Here is a 27,918-nt window from a genome sequence, read left to right as displayed (position 1 = left end):
AGGCCAAACGCAGTGCATTTCGTGTCCAATAGGCCACATGTGTCCACGTGTGGATGGAAGCCAGAATGCTGTATGCGCTCCAGGATGGTACTCGTCGGGAGGTGCTGTGCAGTGTACGATCTGCCCTGCTGGCTATGCCTGTCCAGATCCGTCAACGTCTCCTCCTGTTGTTTGCCCTGATGGCTACTATAGTTTGGCTGGTGCCAAGATCTGTACTGCTTGTCCTGCTGGTTATGCGTGTCCAGATCCAACGACGAAGCTGCTTGTACCGTGCGCGAAAGGAACCTACTCAACAGGCGGAGCGAGCTCTTGCACACCGTGTTTAGCTGGCTATGCGTGCTCATTTTCCAACAGCTCCAGTGTGGAGCTGTGTCAGACTGGGTTTTATTCGCCCACAGGTTCGGGGTCGTGCATCGAGTGTCCGCGAGGATACTACTGCGACAAACCCAACGAGATGCCAAAGAACTGCTCTGTCGGGTACTACAGTCTGCGTGCGTCCTCGAGCTGTCTAGCGTGTGACCCGGGTTACGAGTGCCCGCGATCCGACCAGCTACCGCAGCCGTGTCCTGTTGGATATTATAGTGAAGGTGCTGTAGCAAACTGTCGCTCTTGCCATCCAGGATACAAGTGCAGTCTCGCATCAACAAACCCGACCCCAGAAGAAGACGCTTGTCCGATGGGAGGCTACTGCAACCCGCCGACAACCTTTTTTCTGTGTCCTGCAGGCACATTCGGCAACGTGACGGCTGGAGAGGTACGAACGCAGACAAGTTCCCCCAACAACAGCGAATCTAACTTGACCTTTTGAGTGTTGTAGAGCATTGATCACGCGTGTGCACCTTGTCCGGAGGGTTACTACTGCGAAATGGGAACGACGCCGTTGACGCGGCAGATTTGTCCAGCAGGGTTTCTCTGCCCGGAAGGCACCAAACGTGCGTCTCAAAATCCGTGTCCAGCTGGAACGTACAATCCGAATCAAGGACAGAAGAGCTCGGATGTGTGTCAAGTCTGCCCAACAGGGTCGTATTGCCCCACTGGAAGCTCACAGCCGCAGCCGTGTCCACAAGGTTATTACTGTCTAGAAGGCACACGCACCGTTAATCAGTATCCGTGTCCTGCGGGAACGTTTAGCGGACCACAGACTGGCTTGACTATCGGCTCGCAGTGTAACGATTGTCCACTAGGAAACTACTGCCCTGAAGCGAGCAGTACTCCGACGAAATGCCCTGCAGGCCGATACAACCCGAAAACAGGGGCGGCAGACCTGCACGAGTGTTTGGATTGTCCGCCTGGCTGGTCATGCCCTCACGTGGGTCAAAGTGACTACGTGGATCGCTGCGCTAAGGGCCACTATTGTCCAGGCGGCACAGTACTTGCAACAGACCACCCCTGCCCTGCTGGAACATACACCGAGAGTGTGGAGCTCATCCGTTCTCAAGACTGCACCATTTGTCCGCTGCGTCATTCCTGTCTGCAAGGCACTGGAGGCGAAACGCAGACGATGCTGGATTGCGGAGCGGGCTTCTTCTGTCCGAACGGCACAGCCTACCCCAATCAGTTTCCGTGTCTGCCAGGAACGTGGAGCTCCAGTACGTCGCTGTCAGCTGCAGCGGAGTGTGATATCTGCCCGCCAGGTAAATACTGCCAAGGGGGCAAGTCGTTTATTGACGGAAGCTGTGCACCTGGCCACTACTGTCCGCTTGGAACGTACTCGAGTACCCAGTTCCCGTGTCCAAGTGGAACATACACAGCCAACACGTGGTTATTCGAGCCAAGCCAATGCGACGACTGCCCGCCAGGCTACTACTGCCCAGCCGGGTCTGTGGCTTCGATCCCGTGCAAACCAGGAAGCTTCACGTCCGTCAACAATACGAAAATGGTGGGTCCAGCAGACGCATGGCCGGCATGTATCAATTGCCCTGCAGGTTACTACTGCATCGAGGCTTCTGTCACTCCAAAACCTTGCAGCAGAGGAAAATTTTCTACGAGTGGATCCAAAGCGTGCTCGACATGTGAAGCTGGATACTTCTGCTACAGTGAGGCGACAAGTGCAGCAAATATGCGGTCGAACGCAGTCGGTTGGTCAGCACCCGGAGCTCTTTACGGCACGTGCTACAATGGCACGTACTGCCCGGCTGGATCGGATAGTGAACCTGCACTAGAAATGGATGCCTGTCCGCCAGGATATTACTGCCCGACTGCTACTCCGTCTCCAGTTATTTGCCCTGCTGGTACGTACAGCAACTTCACCGGCCAGGATAGTATGAGCGATTGTACTCCCACCCCAGCGGGCTACTTCAGTCTTGCCGGAGCGTTGGAGCCTACGGGTGTGTGCTCTCCAGGATTCTACTGTCCGCTTCGCTCAACTTCTCGAACGCAAGTGCCTTGCCCAGCAAGATACTATCTGAATCGAACGATGGGTCAGAGTGAAGATGACTGTGCTTTGTGTGTCTCGGGATCCTATTGCCCCATTGGAACAGCCTACCCGGTCACGTGTCCGGCAGGATATTACTGCCGCACAGGGATAGCGAAACCCGAACCCTGTCCGATCGGGACGTACGCTAACGCTACTGGACTACGAACTGTGGACGACTGTCTACAGTGTCCTCCTGGTATGTACTGTGATTCGACAGCACTCACCGTGCCACGAGGTCTTTGCGATCCAGGTTACTTCTGCACACTGGGAGCATACACGTCAGCGCCGATGAACTACGAGTCAACCTTATTTGGCGTGACGAATCGACATACAGGTGACCAGTGCCCACCAGGTGCTTACTGTCCATTGGGGTCTTCATCACCGACGTTGTGTCCGCCTGGGACGTATAATAACTTTACAGGACTGGAGTCTGTGGGGCAATGCGTACCGTGTCCTCCAGGTGAGTACTGCGAGACACCGGGACTGCTCTTACCGACAGATAGCTGTCATCCTGGCTACTTCTGTATCGGAGGTGCTGCGATACCGACTCAAATGGAGACGCCGGCTGGATTCTTCTCGCTCGCGGAGGCCACCGCTCCGTCCCCATGCCCACCAGGCCAATTCAATCTCTATCCTGCTCAAGACAGATGCGTGATCTGTCCAGCCGGCTACTACTGTGGGTTACCGGGGACTATTTCGCCTACAATATGCCCCACTGGAAACTACTGTCCTGAAGGTACTGCTCTGCCAGTGAAGTGTTTACCTGGTATGTTCGCGGATGTCCAAGGCCTCGTCAAGATTGAGCAGTGCGAACCATGTCCCAATGGTCAGTACTGCGATTCTTATGGTCTTTCGGCGCCGAGTGGACCATGTTTAGCTGGTTTTGTGTGTACGGGCGCCTCACCAGTTGCCAACCCGATGGCCCAGAGCTATGGGTACGTTTGTCCGGCGGCCAATTACTGTCCAGAAGGTACAGGGAGTGCCATACCATGCCCAATCGGCTCATTCCGAACAGGAACGGGAGGTACAAGTCTGGCATCGTGCTCGCTGTGCCCCGGAGGCAAACACTGCAGCTCCACAGGCTTGACTGCTCCATCGGGTTCGTGTAACCCTGGTTACTACTGTACTTCAAATGCGTCGACGCCGACACCGACGGATAGCGTGACCGGAGCGGTCTGTCCTACTGGTTTCTACTGTCCGGAGGCCAGCCCTGCTCCAATAAAGTGCAGTGCTGGAACGTACGCTGCAGACAAGGGTCAAGACGTTTGTGACAAATGTCCAATGGGATTCTATTGCGATGGTATAGCAACAAGCACGTACGCTGACTGTTCTGCAGGTCGCTACTGCCCTGCAGGTACAGCAGAAGTACCCGTACCGTGTCCGATTGGAACATTTAGCAACGCTGTTCGCCTTACGAACGTGACGGAATGCCAGAATTGTACACCGGGATCTTATTGCGCCACTTTGGGATTACTGCAGCCTACAGGACTGTGTGCGGCAGGCAGCTTTTGTCCTCCACGAGCCGAGAGTGCATTTGGTAGAACTGCTGACAACGATACGCACGTGTGTCCTGCCGGCGCGTACTGCCCCGAAGGCACGTTCCTGCCGAGTCCATGTCCTACTGGAACGTACTCGAATGACACTGGACTGGTGAAACCCGGAGATTGCGTCTTTTGTGACGAAGGCTCGTACTGCACCGACGCAGGGCAAGTGAAGCCCACAGGTTTGTGTGATGCCGGCTACTACTGCAAGCGCAACAACACGCAGCCTAGTCCTTCCTCAGGTGTTGTGAAGGTAGTGACAAGCTCGACGCAGGGAACTGAGCTGACCATCTACTTTGGCGGACAAATCTGTCCGATCGGCTCATATTGTTCACAAGGTGCGGTCACTCCGATCTTGTGTCCCGAAGGCTCTTACTCCAATGCCACCGGTGCTTCGACGTGTCTACCGTGTCCACGCGGGTTCTTCTGTCCACTTGGTTGCAGCGATTATCGAGGCAACGAGTGTCCAATGGGTCACTACTGTCCCGAGAGTACTCAAAGAGCAACTCAGCTCCCATGTCCACCTGGGTCCTACGGTGATCGGACAGGACTACAAGACCTCGTACAATGCACACCAGCGCCAGGAGGTACCTTTATCGACGGATACGCCGCAGTGGAGCCAACCGGAATTTGCCGTAGCGGATTCTATTGCTCCGGTGGGTCTGCTACAAGCACACCAGCAGAAACTACAGTAACTGGTGGGCCATGTCTCCCAGGTACCAATTGTCCCGAAGGCTCCGCGGTTCCGATCGTCTGCGATGCTGGAGCATACTGTTCGTCGACAAATACCGACGCTGCACTACCTTGCAAGGAAGGTTTCTACTGCGTCCAAGGATCTTACACAGCAACACCAACGGGCCAGAACAACTCACTCGGTATGATCGGTGACGTGTGCACACGTGGTCATTACTGCCCTCAAGGAACTAGCAACCCCATTCCATGTCTCCCGGGGAGCTACTCAGAGACCACCCAGAACGCGAATGCAAGTTACTGCTTGTCCTGCTCTCCAGGATTCATCTGTAGCACGTCTGGGATCGTGACTCCGTTTGAGAAATGCCCAGCTGGGTTTATCTGTCCTGGAGGTGAAAGCTCAGCCACGCAGCCGTGTCCAAAGGGATCTGAGTGTCCTGAGGGTTCGTTTGAGCCGCGTTCATGCCCCGCTGGAACGTTCGCGGATGAGAAAGGTCTTGCGTCTTGTAAGCTGTGTCCTGAACGATACTACTGCGAGGCCGGGAGTGGTACTCCTCAGATCTGTCCTCAAGGTTATTATTGTCCACTGCAAACACCATCACCAAGAAAGTATCCGTGTTTGGCTGGGTCGTTTGGAGATCAAATAGCGTTGGCTAGTTCTAAGGAATGTGCACAATGTCCACCCGGAAAGTTCTGCTCAGGGTTACCACCAACCAACACAACGTCAGGTGCCTGCGCTTCAGGTCATTATTGTGTTGGGAAAGCTACTACTGCTGAGCCAATCGACGGTGTCACTGGAGGTTTGTGTGACGGTGGCCACGTTTGTTTTGGCGGAGCTTGGATGGCCGACCCGATCGATGGAATTACGGGTCGCATATGCGACCCCGGCTTTTATTGCCCGGTGGGGTCTTCCAACCAGATCCGCTGTCCAAAGGGAACGTACAACAGTGTCGAGAAGCAAAGAACTTGTGTGATGTGTCCGGCTGGTGGCTATTGCGATACCAATTCGACAACACCAGTGCCGTGTCCTCTTCGATACTACTGCCCAGACGGGGTCGAGAATCCTGTGTTTTGTCCGAATGGCACCTACGGACACGAGGTAGGGCTTATGCGTGCTAATGAATGTGCGCCCTGTCCTGCAGGCAAGTTCTGCGTCGCAGGAACAGTGACTGCTTCGTGTACTGCTGGGTACTACTGCAAATTACGCAATGACCATCCGAATCCAGTAGCACCAATTACGAACGGCACAGTGGACAGTGACATGTCGTGGCGAACAGAGCTGGGAGGTCCATGTCCAATCGGCTACTACTGCCCCGAAGGAGTCCTGGATCCCATTCCGTGCCCCAAGAACTCTTCACGCCTCCAGACATTAGGAATCGCAGAAAGTGACTGTAATCCGTGTCCTGCAGGCAAGAGCTGCGATGATGGCACCAGTACTGTGCCGTGTCCTGCTGGATCTTACTGTCCGTACGGCGTCAGCGAAGTGCCCTGTCAAGCCGGTACATACAACGGAGCTGAAGGAATGGCAAACCAGGAAGATTGTCTACCTTGCGATGCTGGAAAGCTGTGTAACCGAACCGGAATATTGGATCTCACAGACTACGACTGTCCTCCTGGGAACTATTGTCCTCGTGGATCGTTTGAACCGCAGCCTTGTCCAGCTGGAAAGTATCGCGCACTTCGGGGTGCCAAAAGCTCAGATGATTGCTCGCAGTGTATTGGGGGGTCTTACTGTGAAGCTGGAGTGATTCTACCCACAGTGTGCAACGCTACTACATACTGTCCTGAGGGTGTAGGCTCACCACGTCTGTGCCCTGGTGGCAGCTACTGCCCGTATAACACAACGACGCCAGTCACGTGTCCAGAAGGCTTCTTCTGTTCGCCTGCAGTTGCCTCGACCTCGATCTGTACACTTGGTCACTACTGTCCCAGTGGAACGACAGCGCAGCTTCCTTGTCCACTGGGGTATCTTGGTCGAACTACTCCTTTAGATGGGGCATATACGTCGCTGTATTCATCATGTGAAGCGTGTCCGCCTGGGACGTTTGGTATCGACGTTAATCGAACCCGGTGTGACGAATGCTTAGAAGGATTTGTCTGTCTTGGAGCGACCAATTCAAGCCACCCGACAAGCCGAGAGGTTGATAGAGGCTATCCATGCCCACCCGGTTACTATTGCCCTACCGGCAGCTCGTCAGAGATCGCATGCCCACGTGGAACTTATCAACCGAATTACAAAGCCTCAAATGTGTCAGCATGTCTGCTCTGTCCCGAGAATTCGTATCAGAACTCTGTAGGGCAGTCAAGTTGCTTACCGTGCTCAACGAGCGCCTTTGCCGGAACCGGAGCCACCAAATGCATGTGTGTTGGTAGCCATCGTGCCTTCCAAATGACAGACGGGTACTGTATCTGCGAACCTGGCTACGAGTTCTATGACCAAGATATGATCCTGCGCAGTGACGAAGACGGAGACGTGGATTGTCAGCCAATTGTGTACGACCGGTGTAGCAGCAGTCAAGTACGTTCTGATAGCGGCCTATGCGTCTCTGCGAGCGGGAAAGCTTGTGACGCAACTTGCGACAACGGTACAGGCACATACGTAGCTAGTCTCGGCGTTTGCCAGTGTGACGAACAACCTGACCTGGATACGGTGTGCAATAAGAAATGCCGTGATGAAGCGACACAGATTCAAGTGAACAGCAGCACGGGTCAACTGCAGCTCTACGATCCCGGTTCTGGTGAAGTGCTACCGTTATCGAACGAGGACAGCGCTAGTGGTCTTGTCTCAAAGGTATCTTGCACGACTGGAAGTGACTGCCAGCTTCACTCGATTGCCGTGGCCTCGACAGGGTTTTCAGGTTCGTATGACCTACCACCAGTAATTTCCGACGCTACCTCTCGAAGACGACGATTAACCACAGCCTCGACTTCACTTTCCATCGCGAACCCCATGGTTTGTTTATCAGTAGGAAACGGTCTGCTCTTCGACTTGTCCGTACCTCGTTCGTACCCGGTTTATCTAAAGGATTCCATGCTCAACACGAACCCGAGTTTCGATTACGGAGCCTTCCGGTCGCTTGCAGCGAAGGTGAATGCGAACTCGAGCACCGTATCGGCATTCGCTTTCTCTTTCACGGAGCCAGGGACGTACGTGTTCGGGAACTCGCTCAACTCTGCAGCCCAGACAATTGTAGTGGTGATGAAGACTGGTACGAGTTGCCCCACGGAAGCTCCAATTGTCCCGCTGAATGAGAAGAACTTGATCACTGTGAGTGCCAAGCGACGGACTGATGACATTATCTTGGCACCGGACTGGGGGCTTATCATCGGACTACTGGGTGGGCTTTTCGGAGTGGTAATCGCAGTCATTGGAGGTCTGTACTACTTCCGAGCCAAGAGCTGGACCAATACTGCTGTGAAGAGCGTCAGCGGATATCGAGCGAAGAATAAACAAGTAAACCTGTCAGCTATGCACTCGAAAGGTACTGTGGCGGTGACCACCGATTCCCCGCAAGGTGATGGTGACCTTGTGACGGCAGAACCGACGACAACGGGGAAGCGACTCCAGCTTGGAGGACAAGAGCCGATGAAGGGAGCGTCGATGGAGTATCACGCAGATTTAGGACGCTGGGACGAAGAAGATCTGGATCTGCGTGAGCTTGTAGACCGACTTCAGTTCCATCATGAAGCTGTGACGAAAAGCTTCGAGGACCAAAAGGGAGACGTGAAGAACTTGATGCAACACTTGCAAGCGGAGGCTATTGAACTCAAAAGGTTATTCGTGAACGCGTTGGTTGCCTCCGCCGCATCTCCAGATGCAAGTAAAGAGGACCCTTCTCCTTCAGAGATAGCGGAAGCTTCTGAAGCGCTCCCGATCAGTAAAATAAGTGGACGTCCGCGATCAAAGAGTGTGGCGGGCAGAGAGAAATTTCTGCTGGAAAATCTCGAACGTGACCTACAAGATCGTGAGCAGTTCGAGCAGAAGAAGACTGCAATGTTGGGTAGTGTGAGTGCAGGTCTTCGTGAAATTGAAGGATGGAGTACACAGCTGGCAGAGATAACTGGCGCCATAGTGCAGGAAATGGCCTCACCAAGGGAGGATTGCACGCCTGAGCGCACCAGTACGAACGAGGAATCTTGTCTCGAGCATACGCGGACAGTGATAGACGACCTGAAGAGCTTGTTAGCATCCGACCCAAGGACACAAACGTCTTCGTCTCTAATTCACCTCACAGAGCAGGAGAAAGGACGACGTGAAGTGGGCAATTTCGTCTTGGAAGCATCTCAACGGTACTTCACGCCTCGTTCAGCAGCTCACGAATCCGCAAGCTCTAGTGACATTCTTCAGGAACTCCTGGAACTGCATGGCGATGTCGAGAAATCCCAAAACAAAGAGGACGAGGCTCTGTTCGGACCGCTGTCATCCCTGCAAAAGTTTGGAGCTGCTCTCCCCCAAGTACTCGCTACGATCGATGACTTAGAAACCAGCTTCCGTCGCGAGCTGGATGCCGTTCGCGAGGAGCAAAATCCAGTCAAGGAGCGTGCTGTACAGACTCAAATGCAAAGTCGTCTTAGTAAACTGCTTACAGAAGTTGCGGCTGGAGCTAAGAAGGTAAACGAAAGGCTGGATAAAGAAGCGCCACGTAAAATTAAGCTCCGACATGGAGCTCAACACGCGGAAGATGCACTGAGTAGAGCGGTGACGAGCGCCAAAGAGGAATGGAACTCCGCGAATCAAGAGCAACGAGATCGTATTGGAGTGCCGACAAGTACACAACAACCTGAAGAGGCGACAGTTAGCGCACATACGCCATCGTCTGCTGAGGAGCTGGCTGCGTCAAAACTCCGAGACGACACACTCTTTCAGATCAAAGATCTGCTGGTCGGGCTTACCACACTTCTCCGGTCGAACGGTGTACCTTTAAATACAGCATCTCAACACATGACCACAACCGTACAGCTGCAGCCATCTCCAGCTCTTGTAGCAGATGCGAAGCGTAAAGATGAGAGCGCTGCACAACAGAGTGCTGCAGAGTATGCGTCATCTCTTGCAACTAGCTATCCGCAGCTTTCGGCAGTGGATAAGGAACGTTTGTTAGACGACTTTGCTTCAGACATGCGTACAGTTCAGTCGTCTGTAAATGTGGAGACTACGCGGACACAAGCGGAGCAAGCGACAAGGCAAGCTGCTACAGAGACGCTTCTCGAAGCTAAAAGAGCTCAGGTCCAGCGTCGCGAACAGGAAGACGCAGATGTTCTGCGTGCACAACATGACGAAGAAGAGCAGTCACTTGAGTCCCAGTTTCGAGAAGAAGAAATGGCCATCGAGCAAGAATATCTCAAGGAGCTTTCAAGTTTGGAAATGGAATTTGAAAGTGGCGCTGGTGACGAGGCTGAGGGTGCCTTTGCTGGGTCATCAGAATATTTGTTTGATGACCTCGATGATGGAACGGCAGGAGATGAGATTCTTCCTCTGTCCCTAATAGAAGCAGAAGACGCAGTGGGCGTACTTGACTCTAAACAGGACGATCCAGTCGATGACAACGCCGACATCATTGCGCAGCTCAACGATGTGTACTCTCAGGCCTGGAATGATCGCGCCCGGATACTTGCAATGGAGGACGCGCTTAAGAAGGAGCAACTCAACGATCGGCTTCGTAGAAAGCGGAATGCACTGAAACATGACATAGACGCTGCAGTGGAGGGAGCCCTAGATACATCGCAACTTGGGGAGGAACTAAAGGAACTGATGCTGGAGTCTTCAGAGATTAAAGATGATGTTCTGGAAGAAGTTGTCAAGAAGCAAGACGACATGGATCTGCTTCAGCAAGAGGCAGTGGATAGGGCGGTTGAACGCCTTCGACAGCAGGTTGCAGACTGTAAAAACCGCGGTGCTGCTGATGAGAAAGATGGTTTCCAACAAGATGGCATCAATGAGGTGGTAAAGACGGCAAGACATTTTGCTGAAGCAGACAAAGTGCAGGCTGAAAAGGTCATCGCTCATGCCGAGGATGAACTCCAGAAGCTAAAGGGCGAGTACGATCACGACCTTAAAACTCTCAGAGAAGACATCGAGAACGAACGACTGCGTCTCAATGCAAAGATGCAAAGAGCCTTAGCAGCTAAACGTCGTCGCGGCACCCCAAAGGGTAACAAGGAGAACGACGAATTGTCCGGCGAGATGACTGAACATGACAGTGAGAACACCTTACAAGAGGAGCTGGAGACTCAGCTGGAAGAGTTCACCGATACAGCTCTCGAGGAACTAAGAACGAAGCATTTCGAGCTACAGCAGAAAATGGAGGCTGAAAAGGCTCAATCAGCGATCGCTGTGGCTGTAGCAAATGCCCAATTGGCATACCTGGACGGGTTGGTAGGCAATGGACACAACCACCAAGTGACTTCTAAAGTGGCAGGTGTTGTGGAGGCAACGCGTACCCGAGTTGAGTTGACAGGAGAGCTGTTAGAAGCTCTAGCTAACCAAATTCCGGGGCAGATTGAGCAGCAGTTCCAGAGTGAATTTGACCAGCTGCACGTTGACTATGTCCAGGCGAGCGCTACTCGTCGTCAAGAGCTGGAAGCTGACGCTGCGATACGAAGAGCTAAGCTTATTGACACACTGAATCGTCGACGACGTGGGAACGAACCCAATTTGAGTGAGGAAAGGAGAAATCGCGAGTCTGCTGGCTCCATACCCGACTCACTTGACGAGAAGGAACGAACGGAATTGGCGAAGATTGATGAGCACTTGAAGGCTGCGATCGCAGCACTCGACGAGGATGCGAGGAAAGGAGGTGAGGCACTAGCTAAGGCGTTGGTTTCTACGCTCCACAGGTGCGGCAAAGAGGTGGAAGGGAAGATTCGTCAGTGTCGACAAGAGCACGAGGTAGCTGCAAGTTTACTAAGACCAGGAGATGATAAAGGCGCCAAGGAGCTAGCCAATACTGTGGGCAAAGCAGTGGACACACTGGAGCACGAGGCATCGGAGCGAGTGAAAGATGCGTCATATGCTCGAGAGGCGATCGAACACGAAATTGAACGTCTACAGGACGAGAGTTCAAGTGCGTTGGCAGCTCTCACAGTCGCGCTAGACGCTGAGAAACGTCGTCAGGAGCAGCGACTACAGCAACGCATGCAACAGCGTCGCCAGCAGCAGCAAACGCAGCTCCCAGTCGGTTCCTCTCCTGAAAAAGTGGCCGAAATGAACGCCGTTCTCGCTGAGCAAGAACTGGTGGAGAGACGAAAACTAGAAGATCAGTTGGAAAGTCAGGCTCAACTTGCGTTTATTGAGGAGCGTGGGAAACAGCGCGAACATGAAGACAGGCTGGCACAACAGCTTCATGACGCCACTGTTGCTGAAATCGCTGCCTCTGCGACGAACGAAGCGGTCGCGCAGGCTCGCAGCGAGTATTTGAATGCTGGAAGCGATGACGAACTGGCAACTTTGACGCGGATGTGGAGAACTCGACAGCCCTCGAAACCCTTGGCGAAAAGGGCATCAAAGATCATTCGGAAGCGCAGCATAGCGTCTCGGCCAACTGCTCTTGCTGCGTCAGCCTCAGTAGTAGAGAGTACCAGTGCTAGTGGTGCTAAACAGAATGTGGTGGCGGATACTATGGCTGCAGAAATGGAGCAACAGATCAAGACGCTGAGTGCGAATCACCTTCTTGCGTGGCAGCAACGGCAACAAGAGCTACAAGAAGAAGAAGCGCGGCGGAAGGCAGAACTCGAGAGTCGGCTGCGTCGAAAGCGCGATGCAAAGGTACATGCTGGCGACAAGAACGCGTTGGAGGAGGACGAAAAGCTTCAGCAACAACTCGTGACCGATGCAATCAAGCGAAAATTCGCGTTGGAGGCGGAGGTTGACGCAGACCTCGAGCTACTTGCTGCTGCAGTTCAGTCAGCGGGAGGCAAAATCACGACGGACATTGAGGCGCTACTAGCAGCCTGTCACTCGAATTTTGATACCGAGACAGCAGCACTACGTGATGCCCTTCGTGTTCAACGACAAGCACAAGAAGAAGCTCTTCGCCAGCGCTTAAAGCAGAGGCGTCGTGACAAACTCCAGGAGATTGAAATTGCAGGGAACAGCGCTGATGCTAATACTCTTGCAGCTTTGGAGAGCTCTTTAAAGGAAGAGAAGGCAACTGAGCTTCGCAGAATCGCTGAAAACGAGACGCAAGAGCTTAGTGCACTGCATGCACGACTCCGTGGCCAAGTTGGAGCAGCGTTCGCTGAAGCGGATCGCAAAGCTAAACGACGCTGTGACGACGCTAATTCCAGGTTAGCTTCAAGTGAAAAGGAGCTGGATGGGATCTTCCGAGAGCATGAAGAAGGGAGACGCGCGCTTCGTGAATCGCTTGGCATAGAACAACGCAGACAGCAAGACAAACTACTAGAAAGAATGGCAAGACGGCGGTCCGAAAGGCTCGCCGAACTGAAGCGAGAACGCCCGAGTGGTCCGTCGGAAGAATTAACGCAGCAAACTATGCAAGAGCTAAATAACGAGCATGAACGCGAACGCTTACGGCTGGAAGATGTAATCAACGATCAGACTAACAAGGCACTGCAGGAGCTAGACGACAAAGTGCGTGGAAAGGAGACAAGTTTACAGGTTGAGACTCGTCGGCTGCGAGCCGAGGCTGAAGCTGCCCAGGCAGCTCGTGAAGCGCTGGCACTGGCACATTGCGCTGAGGTCGAAAGAGTTACGCATGAGTTTTACGTATTTTTGGGCGGTGATGTCGATCTGAAGAAGCTAAAGACCCAGGATCGTCGTCGCAGAATCGAAGAGAGACTTGCGGCTAAACGCCCAAAGAAGATTACTTTATCCTTATCAAGCGAGGGCTCCGATGGTCCAGCAGGACAAGCGCAAGAGCTGCTGTCATCAGTTCTACAAGCTGAAACGCAGTCGGTTATGGTAGACGACTTGGAGAGCGAGTTACAGCGACTGCATGACGAATATGACCGCGATTGGGGAGCGTTGAAAGCCCGTCTTGATGACGAGACTCGGCTGCGCAAAGCTCAGCTAGCAGAACGACTGCAACGTAAGCGTCAGGCGGTACAAAACAACACGGCGTTGTCACCTGAAGAGAGACGAGTCGCAGAGACTGCCCTGGATCGAGCAGCGGAGCGGGAGAACATGGAAATCGACGCGTCCGCCGCAGTGGCAGCTCGGTCGCTCAGACTGGCAAGTCTCCAAGCTAAAGAGCAAGCAACAGACACATTGACAGCAACTTTTGCATCGAAAGGTGACGACTTGGATGCAGCACTGGAGGCGACTCGAAAGCAGCATGATGAGGCACAACGCAAGCTGCGAGAATCTCTTGAAATGGAGCGGCGTAAACAGGAGCAGCTGCTTCAAGAGAGACTTCGCCAACGCCGAGCTGCAAGAAAAGCGGAAACGGAGCCGATACCGACGCATGGCAGCGAAAAAGCCGAAGAAGAAGAGCTGGAACGTGAGCTGGAAGCGAAGCTTTGTGCGGAGGAAGCTCAAGCATGGACAGCACTGCGTGAGCGTGAGCAGCAGGAAGTCGAAGCCATATTGGGACCTCTTGACGCCGCGGCTGGCCACCGTCTTGATGACGCAGAGCTTGCAGAGCGGAGGGCGCGAGAGGAACTGGAACGTCTTGCTCTAGAACACGATCGACGCTTAGCAGAGCTGCGTGATAGTCTGGCTGCTGATAAGAAGCGCCAGCAGCTCGCACTGCGTGAGAAACTGCGTCGCAAACGTGATCAACGTCGAGCTGATGGCATCGCAGTGTCCGATGCTGAAGCAAGTGAAGAAGAACGTCGAGCTATGGAGGTCTTGGAAGCATCATTTGAGACGAACCTGGCGAGTGCAGAGGCGGAGGTACGCGAAATTCGTCGTGAAAAGGAAACAGAGTTGCTGGCACAAGTTTGTGCTTTATCGGCTAATAAGGCAGCGGAGGAGGCTGCTCTAATGCTGCTGGATGCCGCTCGTCTCGAAGCAGAGCGTGTGAGAGCGGAATATGAAGCAGCATTCACGTCAAGAGTACAGCGTTCGGCTGTGGCCGATGCTGTCAGTCGAGAAGAAATGGCCAAACGCCTGGCCGAACGAAAGAACCAGCGACGGCAGGACAGAGAGCAGCAAAGTCAGAAGGTTGCTACCACTTCAAAGCCGACTGAGGCGACAGCAGTAGAGCCGGAGGATGACGGATCTGTAGATCGAGAGATTGCACTCGTGCAACGAGCACATGCTCGAGGCGTGAAGTCTCGACGAGACCAGCTTGATGCGGAGACGGCTGCTCGAAAAGCAGCGTTAACGGCTCGTCTTGAGCATAAGCGACGTGCAGCACGAAAGGGAGACGAATCTGGGAAAACGGAGGCTGATATTGAGAAGGCTCTGCAGCTCGAAGAACAGCAGGAACTAGGGGCTATTGAACATGAGCGAGCAGTGAAGGAGAGGGAGCTAGACGTAGAAGCCGCGCAGGAGAAGGAACGTCTTGCCAACGCTCTACGTGAAGCACACGAGCGTGGAGCTGCAGACATCGAACGGCAGCTGGCTGCGTGTAAGCAAGCACACGATATTGAGTCGACTAAGCTAGATGAGACTTTGCGAGCTGAGCGTGCGCGGCAGGAGTTAGCGCTGAAGCAGAGACTGAACGCTAGAAGACAGCGGATTCGAGCAAGTGGAGGCAATGCTACCGACCAAGACAGCAGTGATGCAGAGACTGCAATTGAACAGGAAGCTGAAGTTGCCCAAGCTGAGCTGGCAGATCAAGAACGGGTTGCACGGCAGCAACTAGCTGAGCGACAGCAGCAGGAACTGTCTGTCGTGGCACGCCAACTTGAAAAAGAAGCTGAAGCTCAGCGGCGGGCTGCGCTCGACGTACAAGCGGCAGCAGAGCGTGAGCTCAAGAGACTGGAGGAAGAGCATTCACGTGAACGGCGCGCGCTGCAAGAGTTGTTGCTAGGTGATCAGCGCATGCGCGAGACACAGTTACGCGAAAAGCTGGCAAAGAAGAAGGCTGCACGACGAGCAAAGGGCTCGCACGATCGACAGGAAGAAGATGCTGAGGAAGCGGTCGCCATGGCAGCTCTGCAAGAAGAGATCATGCAAGAACAGGCAACAGTGGTAGCTCAAGAACGAGAAAGACAGGAGGCTGCAATGCGTTTAGCAGCTACACAGCTACAAGAAGCTGCAGCAGCCTCCGCAAAAGCCGCTGCAGCTTCGCGCCAGGCTCAAGAAGAGGCAGCACGCGTTGCAGCAGAGTTCGATCGCCATCGTGGAGATGCCCAGCAACTTCAGACTGCGGAGGCTGCACACTCGAAGCGCAAACTCGCTGATCGCTTAGCTGAGAAGAAGAACAAGCGCCATCTACAGCAACAGAAACATGAGAGCGATGGCGTCAGCGTTGCTGCTAAAAGCCTCGAAGACGAAGCCGTACGCTTACGACTCGAAGCCCAGATCGAATCCCAGCTCGCAGCATGTCGCGACGCTCACGACGCTGAAGCTGCAAAGCTACGGGAGTCACTGCAGGCTGAACGCGAACGTCAGGAACGCTCGCTACAGGATCGAATAGCTCGACGAAAAGAGAAGCGAATATCTCAGGCCACAGCTAAAGCTGACGTGAAGGTGGCAGAAGAAGCTGAACTAAAGCAGCAACAAGAAGAAGAGGCTGCGTTAGCTGCAGCTCTAGCAGCGCAAGAAAAAGAAGCTTGGGACGCCATCCAACGCAAACAGGAAGAAGCTGTCCGTGCTCTTCAAGAGCGAAAACAGCAACAAGAGCGTGAACGAGCCGAGCTTCAACAACAAGTGGCTCAACAGGAGATGAACCGCTTACAAGAAGAGCATGAACGTGAGCTCCGTGCTCTGACGGCATCTCTGGCCCAAGAGCAAACGAGACAAGAAGAAAAATTACAGCAACGCATTGCTCAACGGCGTGCAAGGAAGCAACGCCAAGAAGAGGAGGCCAGTGCTAAAGCACAGCAGCATAGTGCTGATGCTGAAGAAGAGGCTCGACTTGTTGCGGAGCGTGAGAAGGCTGAAGCGTTGGCTCAAGCTCAAGCTCAAGCAGAAATTGAAGCTGAGGAAAGAGAGCGACAGGAGATAGCTGCAGGTTTGGCACGGAAGCTGGAAGAGGAACGAGCTCGACAGAGACGCGAGAAGGAGAAGTTGGAGGCAAGACTGGCCCGGGAAGCTGAGGCACAAGCTGCAAAGCGAGCAGCAGCTCTGGCTCTACAGCTTCAACAGCAAGCGATTGAGACTGCAGACAAAATGGCTCACGAGTTCAACACAAACTTGCGTGAGCTACGAGAGACGCATAGTGCCGATGGAGTCGCACAGAAGGCGCGACTGGAGTCTCGGATCGCAGCCAAGAAAGCTCGGAAGCTGCGTGAGCTCGAGGAAAAGCGCGAGCTTGAGCGTCAACGTCTACATGCCAGACAGCAGCAGGAGGCTGAAGACTCTGTTAAGGCTGAAAAGGAGCGCGAAGAAGCACTAGCTGAGGCAGCACAACAGGCGGCAATCCCAGCGACAGAAACGATTGATAATTACCAACCTGTGCTATCTCCGGCGGATGAAAAGGCTGAAGCAGATCGCCAGCAACAGCAAGATGTGGCAGCTGTGCAGCAGCTCTTCATGTACGGACTCGTGCCAGCGAAGCTTTCTCTTCTTGGAGCGATCGAGTTGGTTGTTGGTGCTCGACACGAACGAGAGCTGGCCACACGGCTGGCTGCACTTGCGATTAAAAGCCTCGACCTTGTACGACAAGCTCTTCATGCCGTGACTCAGCAGAAAGCAGCACGCAAAGCACAAGCTCTTCAGGAAATCTCAAGTCGCAGTGGTGACGCTGCGGAGATTGAGAGTGTGCTAGCTCAAATCGACTCCGAGTTTGCTGATAAATTGCGAGAAGCAGAACACGCAGCTACGAATAAAAGCGAAGAGACGAAGCATGAGGCCGAAAAACGTCTCAAAGAGCGACAGATGCGCGAAGTGGCTTACCTATTGGCTCATTTCGACGCACAACACACGGCAGCGCTTGCTAATGTGTCTGCCGCTGCTGCACAGACCCAACCTGCTCAACAGCAACAGCCCCAGCAACCGTCACTGACTGCAGCACAGCGTGAGGCTGAAGATCTTGTCAATGAACTTCGAGCTCGACTAGAGCTTGAGGCTCATGAACGTCGTCGAGAACTAGAAGCAGAGAAGCGATTGGAGCTACAACATCTAGCTAAGGAAGAGCAAGATCAACTGGCTCAAGTTGAAACACGCTTAGCAGCGTTACTCGCAGAAGAATGCGCTGCAATGACGCGATTGTTGACCTCAAGACTTCAAACTTTGCCTGCTGGGGCAGCGAAACAACGCGACGCTGCAGAACGAGAGCACGCGAAACAACTCCAGCGTTTGACGCTGATGCTTGAAGGACGCGGGAAACAGCAGAAAGACCGCGTGCGAGCTCGAACTGCGCAGCAAAAAGCTCTGATAGAAGACGAATTCCGCCGTAAGGCTCAGATCATCCTCGCTGTTATGAACCAGAGAATCGTACAGGAGAAGATGAGGCTACATCAGAAGCAGAAGCTTCTCGAGATATCCCCAATAAAGACACAATCAAGTGACGATCAAGACTCAGATCCCTCTCAATCTCAAGCTATACTGACTGATGAACTGGCAAAGCGCCTTGAAGACGTATTAGAAGAGCGTTTGACGAAGATTGAAGCTCTGGTAGCAGAATTCAAGCACAGTGTCCAGGAACTCCCATCTTCACAAGAGAGCCCTATCTTGAAAGAGGCCAACGTTGGAGAAGATGATCGAAGTTATGCCGCCTATCGGCTCGCCGTTGCTGAAGCCGTGGCGACCGGATGTCGCTACGAGAAGCGGCAAATTCAAGATGATAAGCAGGCGTTCTTGGATTCATCTGCGTTTGGAGTTCTGGACGCAAACGCTGTGGACGTGTCGAAGCTTGCGCAAGTCTCGGAGAAGAAACTGGATGAACGAATGCAAATGCGACGAGATTTTGCGGCGCTGTTGCTTAAAGCTGTGGCAGGAAGAGAAGAACCTGCTGCGGAGTTAACGTTCGTTGAGCACTTTGGACGTGAGAACAATGGTAGAGCCAACTATGCGAGCTTTTCACTACAGAAGAAGGGACACGATAAGGACACGCTCTATCTGTCGCTTGCTGCACTGCGAGAACTGTCTACGGGACAGTTGGCTGTTACGATACTGCATGCGCTGGCTCAGGCTCACGCAAACTCGAGCGACTTGACCGACCCACAGTTCATCTCGCACCTGTATAACCTGCTTGTACGCTGCTACCAAGGACTCTTCACGCATGTCCAACAGCAACAAAGGGCTACGTCAGTAGCAACAACTTCAGTTCCAACTGAAGCATCACGAAAAAGCATCAGCTCTGGTAGCGAATCAGGCAAGACTGTCGATCTCAGTGCCACCGACGGTGGTGGACAGTGGCAAGCACGACTACGAGAAATGGAAGGCTTCTTGGACGGTCAGCAGGCTGCCATCCAGCGGTCACAAAGTAGCCAGCTGCAATTGTTACCGAAACACCGAGGAGGAGACAACGCTGGAGAAGGCTCGGTCAGTACGAACTCCGACTTGTGGCAACAGGAACCGATTCAGCTCTTGCAGGAGAAGTTGGACACGGCCGAGAAGCTGTATCTGCAGGTCTTGCGCCAGCACGAACAGCATATGCAGACGGTTGAGTACTGGCAGGATTTATTAGCCGAGCAACGAGATGCCGAATACGAGGAGGACGCCTTCGATGAAGAGGACGAGGAGGAAAATGAAAAACCTCGCAAGGAAGATCCAGACGCGCCTGAGCGGCAACAACAGCGCGAGGCTCGGGCGCAAGAAGCTCAACGTGAGCTGGATCGAGCCTCGCATACACTGGAAGCCACACGCAAGGAGCGAGATGAGCTGTTCACGCAGTGCCAACAGCTTCGCGACCAGCTCAACATGCTCCGTTAAGAATGCATGTCAACTTCAACTTGATTCCCTAGTTTGAGAGAAAGCATAATTATCCAATCACATTGTTTTATTGAATATAACCAATCATCGAAAGAATCGTGGTGTACAGCGCACGCCGAGAAGGCGGTCACACTTCCAAGCGACGAGCGAGATCCGAGTGCTGCAGGTGCGCGCTCATCAGCAAGATGAGGAGTCTGCAGCATCGAAGAAACCTTCGACTTCGACAAGGATGTAGCCAATGAAAGATCTGACCTTCACTCCTGCTTTATCACCCCGCATAGATCAGTCGGCATCGGACGGCGGAGCTATGGCCAAGGAACGGATCAGCTCGGAGGAGCTGGCTCAGCGCAAGGAAGAGTATTATGGTGGGCAGTAGCGCGAATACGATTACTCTGTACAAGAGCGGCTTGGACTGACCAGGGACCTCTACGTCTCTCTCTATGCGCTCAGAACTGCTGGCCACAAGCGACAGCTCACTCCAAGATGTGCTGAATCAGAGGGGCGGACTGGTACTCGCTCGTGTCGGACGCTACCAGCCCTGGCCAGCCAGGGTACGCATTCATCCCTCGTATCTTGTGGGGGGTCTAGTGATTGACAGGTCCTTAAATGCTCCTTTGCCTTCAGTTTAGCGAACCCGGGGAGTTTGCCAAAATGGCAAGATATCGAGCCAAGAAAGGCCAAGCATGTGTCTACTTTTTTGGTAGCAGGAACTAGTACGTGTCATCTACAGAATGAAGAGTTGAGAGCGCGACGCTGACTAACGCGGTAAATTCTTGACGTTCTCACAGCGGATGGGTCTCGAAATCGTCCATTCAGCCTTTTCCAGAAGACCTGACGACACTTACAGCGTCGAATAAATACAACCAGCAGCACATCCAAGAAGCGCTGGACGAAGCCAAGCTCGTAATGGACGTGACGGACGAGACGGGCAAGCGCTTCTTCGACCGCATGTGCGCTGACACACTCTCCGTGGAGACTCCGTGGAGATTCTGCTCACATGTTTTTGATTTTGCTAACAGTATGGAGCGCAGGGAGGAGGCAGTAGATCTGCCCTGTGAACGCTGCAACCGCGTGGACGACCACTACTCGCTTCTGATCTTATGTGACGGCAAAAACTGCAAGCGGGAGTATCACATGAACTGTTTGAGCCCTCCGTTGGTGTCGGTCCCACCCGGAGAATGGTTTTGCCCAGACTGCCAGAAGGAACGTGAAAAAGAGCGCGAAAAGGAGCTGCAAAAACGTGCAAAGGCGGAAGCGATGGACAGTCAAGACTCTAGTGTTACAGCTGTGAATGGACTCGATGGCACGTTGCCGTTAGCGAAGACTCCGTCCACAAAGAAGACGAAGAAGCACAAACACAACGCCAGAGATGGGATCGTGAAGCGTCGACTGTCTTCTGTTTCTCCAGATAGATCTGCTGGAGCAGTCAAAAAGCCTCGAGGTCATCGATCGTCGTCAAGAGAAGTCTCACCCCCGCCTGGAAAAGAGCCACCCATGCCCAAAAAGCTGGACGGAAGGAAGAAAAAGCCTTCTCAGCTCTCGATGCCAAGTAGCAGAGCACAGCTCCTGTCCGATCCGGATACCGGTACAGCCGACGACGAGCAGAGATCGGAGGAGAAGTGTTTGCTGTGTGGCTTTGGAGGGGAGCTGATTGTGTGTGAATTCGCTGGGTGCACGAAGGTCTACCACCAGTTCTGTCTGGGTGCCTATCCGTTCCCAAAGGATGAAGATGCCACGTGGTATTGCCCTCGACACGTATGTGCGCTGACAGGAGAGAAAGAGACGGGTGAAGATGGTGAAAAATCGACGACAACGCTGAAACAAGCGTCTCCGCGGAAGCCCAACGTCAAAAACTTGCTGTGGAAGTGCAATCAGTGCCCACTTGCCATCTCAGATGCAGCGCTGCCGCAGGTAATTAGCTTTCCCACTTGTTTATTGGGATTGATCCTGACATAACAATGTTGTGTTCGTATCGCTAGCTACCACAAGGGCAGCTTCTATCCAAGAAGTCACGGACATTTCTGTGCTCCAATTGCTACCTCAACGCGCCGTCTAAAGTCCAACTTTCCAAACGACTGGAAAAGATCTGGTCGACGCTAGCCACAAACCGACAAGGAATGCCGTTTTGTGGTCCGCTGTTGTGTGGCGTTGAGCCGATTGACGGCCTGTCGGAGGGATGTCGGACACAGTTGGATCTATTCAAGGTGCTTGCGCGAATTCGTCGCTTGGAATATGAGGAATCTGCAGCCTTTTCAAGAGATATCGACGAGATTGTGGCTAATGCTATCGATCTCATCGCTAACCGCTCGTTCCCACTGATGGAAGCGGCCAAAACGCTGAAGATAATTCGCAACGAGCAGTTTGCGATCCATCAGCAGAAGCTGAACTTCTTGAACAGTAAAATTCGCCGTGTACAGGCTGATCGCGAGAGTGGGCAGGACAACGAAGACGAACTGGCCACGAAGCGGTGGCCGCTTCGCTGGCGACAGGAGTGTGGTCCTTTCGAAGATAAATACTATCCCCGTTTGGAATCAAAGTCACTAGATGAGTGGACAGCGCTGGTGTCTGCGGCACCTTTATATGCCAGCGCCGATGAGTTTGACGGCCGTAGTGTCGGCGGAGCTTATATGAGTGACGAGCTGAGCGCAAATGAAGATCTACCACAGCGACAATTCGAGGCGACGCGCAGCAGAAGCCCGTCATTAGGCTCCGCGAATGAGTTGTCCGACGCTCCAGCTGCAGCACGGACGGAGTTGGGCCTTACGTTATCGGAAGGAACGGATGTGATCATGGCTCTGGATGGTCTGTCTAAGCCAGGCGCTGGCATCCAGAAACGGAGATTCGGAGGCGAGCAAACGAAAGAGCTGGACAGTATGGATGCTCGAGAGTTCTTCCTTTCTCCATCTACCAGCGAGATGCAGCACATGTTCGACCAGCAGTCCACTCTTCTGCGTAGCGCGCTAGAAGCGCACTCTACCTTGCAGCGATCGTGGCTCATCAGTCAACAGGACATGCTCGGTCTAGGTGGAAGTGGTGGGTTTTCTGTGGGTGAAGGTCGACTTGCCGCTGAACTTCGACTGGCTAACAAGGTAGCGTCCACGTGTGTAGAGTTGTGTTGGTATCTTGACTTACATGCTGTTTGTGACGACTAGAATTTGAGACAGCGACTGCGAAACAAGGACAAACTAGTTGATCAACTAACATCGGATCACATAGCGCTGCGAGCTGAGGTCATCAATCTACAGAGAGAACTCTCGCAAAGCAAGGTGAGACGCACTAGTTGGCGCGAACGATGTGATGTTCTTATAACAGCTCCCTTCTTGCCGGTAGTCCCATGCTCGCGAACTGGAAGATCGTATTGCTGTTGTCCAAGGAGCCATTGAAGGGCGACTCGTACCTCGCCCCGACAATCACGATCCTGTCTCGAATGGAGATGCTGCTGTCCCGCGAGATGTCGCTGCTACGCCAGATCAAAGCACGGGCGAAGAGCATATATTCTAGCTGACTCAATGTCAACTACGTCGATATATTACTGCCGGGGCCGTAGCGTCTGAGGTTTCCACATCGATGAGACTGAAACGCAGTAACCCGACCCAACCACGTAAATGTGCAATCATGTGAACAGCAAAAATGTACGACACGATCGCAGTAGCGCGGTGGTCTTTTGCTGTCATTTAAGAAATGCTCTATAGTGTGCAGCCTGCTGCGAATAGGAGAGAACAAACATCTCGGCGACATCACAGAGTCTCCGTGTAGCCAAATACAAGCTCGTGCTCTGTTGCGGATGCCGTCACATTCCACATTCCTGACGAATAAATTGTTGGTTCTGTCAGCGGCATCAGAAGGAGAGAGAACCCATAAATGCCAAAGAAGTAAGCCCCGAGAAGTACTGTCAGCGGAAAACACCACACAAGATTAGCAGTTGTTTAGTTGCGAGCGGTAACGAGTTTACGTACCTAATCGATAAGGATGCAATGAGCTTTCGGGGTTGAAAAACGAGAGGTCTGGGAACCCCATGATGTTGCAGAATACGTGCACGAGAAATGTTGACGCAAAGTGTCCTACGAGGAAAGGAATACAGCAGTTAGAACGTGCTGTCAGCTCGAGGAAGAAAGAAAGCTGGTCTCAACCTGTTCTCAGGAAAATGAAGGTAGCGTAGGCTCCAAACAAGGAGGTGTACAGGAGCTGGAAGCCTGGACCAAATTTTACGTTAGAACATCAGACTCAATCTAGCTCGTAGGGCATCACGTACCAACTGTCAACGCTGCGTCCTTCGGAGACCGTCCGTGTCTCACGTACTCCATGAAGTGGTGTAAGTGGGCTAACGACACAAGCAGGCGTACAAAATCCTTAGATTCAGCTCCCACACGCCATAAAAGTCGCTTCATTGACGCACCTGCTCCAAACATCAGCGGACTGCCTAACACGATTTGCTTGACAGTGAACTCAGCGCACACGAGTAGCGGAGCCATGCAGCTCCGGAACACGAACTCTTCGGTCAGCGGGCCCTGTTGACGAAGCCAGCCATACAGTTAGCATTTTTAGCCACAACTCCTCAATTACCCCAGCTACATACCAATACGTAAGTGCGCAGCGATGGCAGTCGGTCATGCGTGATGGAGTAATACAGCGCTGAGTTCTTGATGGCGAACCACAACCCGTTCGAGTGGAACTGCTTCGACACGTTAAGCAGCCGCAATGCGTTGGCCAGCAACGAGCCTGTGAACAGCACAGCCGTCACAAATAGCGGGATCACGACAGCTTGCACTAAGCCGTCCCATCGGATACCAAGCCACTGCGCGAACGACATGCTAGTTTCATCCTGCAGCACGCAACCACAGCGTATTGTTAATCCTTCGCCTCTAAGCAGTAGAATCAATTCTTCTGCATACATGGTCATAAAATACTGCTAGAACAAACGGGCAGATGGCGCAAAAGATGCAGATGAGCAGGAAGCGCGCTAGGATCTACAGTAAAGGACACAGCGGCGAGAGTCAGAGACTGATAACTTCGTTGCAACGACATCAATACTGCAGGACGGACGTGGGTGGGGTGATCACGTGGAAGCCGTCGGATCGTGTGGGGCAGCGTGTACAGCACACCGACGTAGGCTGCAGCCATGCAGGAGCACGCGATGATGGCCGTCGTGGCAGTCACGCTGAATCGCATCTTTACGTCGAGTGTGACGCTGCGGATGAGACTTTGGTGAATAAAGTGGCAAATTGTGATTGGCTATTTACTCGACGAATGAAAAAAACGTTAATTTGTGTGCAGGTGGTGTGCCTTAAAAAAGAACCCAACACTTCCAACCAATTTCTGACAAGCTACCTTAAAGATGGCGGATACTTACATGACGGAGCCCGAGGAGACGGAGATTGAAGTCATCACGGCCGACGAGACCACGCAGGAGTTCGACATTGGAGAGGCGCCGCAAGGTGATAAACAACAGAGAGATAGAAGCGCTGTGGGGTCAGCGACACTGACGAACACCTTTTTGGCTTAGATGACGACGACGACGCCATGGAGGACGACGACAATGAGGGAAAGATTTCTGCAGAAGATGCCGACGTTCGCGATGATGCTGAGATGGTAGGAGTATTTGTGGTGGGAAATATGTGAAATGAGACTGCTAACGTGATGGCTACATGTAATGCAGGTCTTCAACAAGCATTCGGGCTCAGTGTACTCGATCAAGGTGAACCCGGTGGATCCACGCATTGTCATCACAGGCGGAGGCGATGACGTTGGTGTTATTTGGAACCGTGAGGACGGTAATGTGCTGTACACGCTGTCCGGCCACCAAGACTCGGTGGTAGGCGTCGACTTCAGCTTCGACGGCAAGTACGCGGCCACTGGCGGCTACGACGGCGTGGTCAAAGTTTGGGAAGTTGCCACGGGAAACTTGGTACAAAGCTTGGAGGGTCCTTCGCAGGAGGTTGAGTGGGTTTGCTGGCACAAGAAGGGCAACGTGGTGTTGGCTGGATCAGGCGACGGTACCGTCTGGATGTGGCTCGCGACGACTGGAGAGTGCATGCATGTGTTTGCTGGACACGAGGATGGTGTTACGTGTGGATCGTTTACAGGATCCGGAAAGGTATACGGCTGTTATGATCCAATGATGGCATTCATCTGGAGAGTGCTGATCCTTTCGTATTGCAGATGATTGTGACCGGTAGCACGGATGGAACTGTTCGCGTGTGGAACCCGAAGACTGGCGAATGCAACCACGTATTCCGCGGGTACGCTAATGCGCTCGACTATTTAAAAGCTGGATGAGTTTCTAACTAGGCGTTCTAAACAGACACGGCTTCCATGAAGGCTCAGTGACATTCGTCACCAGTCACCCAAGCGTACGTTGAGAAAAAAAATGGCTATGGCGTACGACTGACTGTGAGTGATGTTCATCATAGCAACCGCTGGCGCTCTCTGGCTCGCAAGATGGCACCGCTCGTCTCATTCAAGTGCAGACGAAGCGTGTGCTCGCTACCCTTTCGCACGATGGTGTAGACCCAAGTGTCGCTGGAACTGTCAATGATACCACGACTTCAACGGAGAATTCGGTGGAGTGGTGCGTTGAGCCTTATCACAATTATTTGGCGGTACCTTGTTGTGTACTGACATCCCATGCGTGTTCGATTACAGCGGAGGGTTCTGTAACACAATGAACTGGGCCGCAACGGGCTGTCTTGGTGGATACCTGCGCATCTGGGACTTGACGACGAACCAGGTAACCGAAGTGTCATGGCTTACATGTATCTTACGCGTGAATACTGATAACCTTCTTCGTCATTTATGCAGTGCCGCCATGTTTGCCGTCACCCCGCTGGCGTTATCAAGCTTCTGTGGCACCCGACGCAGCCAATCGTGTATTCGTGCACGGTGGAAGGTCTGCTTTACGTTTGGGATGCCCGGACAGGACAACTCCAAAAGACGCTGGCTGGCCACACGGATATGGTGCTCGACATGGCTTTCATCCCTGCCTTCGAAGGCAGCCCGATCGCAGGACTTCTTACGGCCAGTGACGACGAGTCTGTGCGGCTCTTTCAGGTGGATAACTAGGCAACAGTGTTACTTCAAACACGCGATCGTTTTGCTTGATCATTTCCGCCCCACATAGACCGCTGCTACACCGAGTGAAAGGCTCAAACAACTGTGTATGAATTGCATATATTGCAGATCTCTACTACGCGAATGTGAAACTAACCGTGCGCTCGATTTCATCGACGTGGGGTTACGCCTCATACAATCTGCAATAAGCAACAACAAAAGCATCATTAGAACCTTTGGTCAAGAAGCCACACAATAATCTCAGCACCAAACGTACACTTCGTTCTGGAAACTGGATCCACTGGCCGCAGCGTCAGCATGCGACTGATACTTGAGCGTCTCGTTCTTGCCAAGGTCAACAAGAGCTTGGCGAAAGCCCCGGCCAATGGCCTTCTGGCGGTCCTCGGCATTGGCTGTTGCACTCCAGATGGCGATGCGGTCCTGCGCCTTGCGTACACTAACTACAGCGCCGCAGATGTCGTCCTCATCCTGCAGCGTCTCGCCAATCAGCGAGAGCATCTACAAAGGTCACACCCATATCGCCACATTAGTCTCAATGTACCTGGACAAAAAGCCATCGCCATCAGCCAGAAACGCACCACGTAGAGCCAGCACTCATCTAGTCGTGCTTTTCGGGAGCGGGGGTTAGTGAAAATCCACTTGCCCCCCTTGGCGTTGATCGGGTCCTCCCACATGGGTCGAATGCCCTCCTTAAACAAGTGGTAGTTGCTGCCAATCGAGAGCTTCGTGGGTGCCAAGATGTTGTTGTACAGGCTGCACCAAAAGCAATAGCATCACACCCAGTCAGCATCCAGTCTAGCAAACGTCTTCAGCACTTTCGCTATTCGCCACATACCACCAAAAGTCCTCCACCGTGTTAAACGTGTAGACGTTCTTCAGGTTTTCCTCCCAGGACTCGGTTGAGTGACGCTTCTTCGGGTTGTCGTACCACAACACCCATCGATTCTGCAGTGGATGCTGCTCACATTAACAAAAAACATCGTCAGATACATAGCCTCTTGTCTGCAGCATCTCAATTTATTGCCTGCAAGTCACCTTCGTGGCTACTTCGTTCACAGTGGCCGGGACAGCGACCGTCGTGTCGTTCTTCTCCTCCTCCACTGGCTGCTGAGGCTCCTTCACGTTCTTCTGCTCGCTCATATTGCTGCTGTGCTGTATGTGTAGACTAGTAGATAGGTAGTTGAGTAGCGGATGCCTTTGCTGCTGCGATTCGTGCTGCTGCGTGCCTGGTGTCAAGAGCTCTCGGGGCTATTGACCTC

The 27,918-nt window shown here is 53.1% G+C and overlaps 5 protein-coding genes across 5 annotated transcripts; 3 read left to right on the top strand and 2 right to left on the bottom strand.

Moving 5' to 3' along the window:
• Positions 1-65: 65 nt before the first annotated feature.
• PITG_04003 (uncharacterized protein) lies at positions 66-19,591 on the top strand (the record flags this gene model as incomplete). The annotated part of the gene is made up of 11 exons (XM_002906984.1): positions 66-93; positions 147-754; positions 818-8,440; positions 8,495-10,345; positions 10,406-10,796; positions 10,863-11,020; positions 11,075-12,054; positions 12,142-12,541; positions 12,620-13,382; positions 13,506-14,666; positions 14,808-19,591. The coding sequence occupies 11 exons, from the start codon at positions 66-68 to the stop codon at positions 19,589-19,591; spliced, it is 18,747 nt and encodes a 6,248-aa protein (XP_002907030.1).
• A 121-nt stretch (positions 19,592-19,712) lies between these two features.
• On the top strand, positions 19,713-23,092 carry PITG_04002 (uncharacterized protein; the record flags this gene model as incomplete). The annotated part of the gene is made up of 10 exons (XM_002906983.1): positions 19,713-19,757; positions 19,873-19,956; positions 20,042-20,142; positions 20,216-20,304; positions 20,380-20,541; positions 20,611-21,502; positions 21,571-22,680; positions 22,744-22,870; positions 22,944-22,946; positions 23,043-23,092. 9 exons carry the CDS (start codon positions 19,899-19,901, stop codon positions 23,090-23,092), a joined length of 2,592 nt encoding a protein of 863 aa, XP_002907029.1.
• A 236-nt stretch (positions 23,093-23,328) lies between these two features.
• Positions 23,329-24,760, bottom strand: PITG_04001 (peptidase family U48, putative; the record flags this gene model as incomplete). Its single annotated transcript, XM_002906982.1, has 8 exons — positions 23,329-23,480; positions 23,548-23,652; positions 23,722-23,784; positions 23,844-23,912; positions 23,988-24,099; positions 24,168-24,413; positions 24,484-24,558; positions 24,635-24,760. 8 exons carry the CDS (start codon positions 24,758-24,760, stop codon positions 23,329-23,331), a joined length of 948 nt encoding a protein of 315 aa, XP_002907028.1.
• A 153-nt stretch (positions 24,761-24,913) lies between these two features.
• On the top strand, positions 24,914-26,650 carry PITG_04000 (angio-associated migratory cell protein; the record flags this gene model as incomplete). Its single annotated transcript, XM_002906981.1, has 8 exons — positions 24,914-25,026; positions 25,095-25,180; positions 25,248-25,685; positions 25,751-25,830; positions 25,893-25,941; positions 26,002-26,159; positions 26,234-26,318; positions 26,390-26,650. 8 exons carry the CDS (start codon positions 24,927-24,929, stop codon positions 26,648-26,650), a joined length of 1,257 nt encoding a protein of 418 aa, XP_002907027.1.
• Positions 26,651-26,733: 83 nt separating this feature from the next.
• On the bottom strand, positions 26,734-27,908 carry PITG_03999 (eukaryotic initiation factor 4E, putative; the record flags this gene model as incomplete). Its single annotated transcript, XM_002906980.1, has 5 exons — positions 26,734-26,790; positions 26,912-27,157; positions 27,238-27,412; positions 27,495-27,616; positions 27,695-27,908. 5 exons carry the CDS (start codon positions 27,797-27,799, stop codon positions 26,734-26,736), a joined length of 705 nt encoding a protein of 234 aa, XP_002907026.1.
• Positions 27,909-27,918: the final 10 nt, after the last annotated feature.

This window comes from Phytophthora infestans, genomic scaffold (assembly GCF_000142945.1).
Source record: "Phytophthora infestans T30-4 supercont1.4 genomic scaffold, whole genome shotgun sequence".
Classification (NCBI taxonomy): domain Eukaryota; phylum Oomycota; class Peronosporomycetes; order Peronosporales; family Peronosporaceae; genus Phytophthora; species Phytophthora infestans.
Note: the sequence above shows the minus strand (reverse complement) of the source record. Positions and strands in the feature narration are given on the sequence as shown.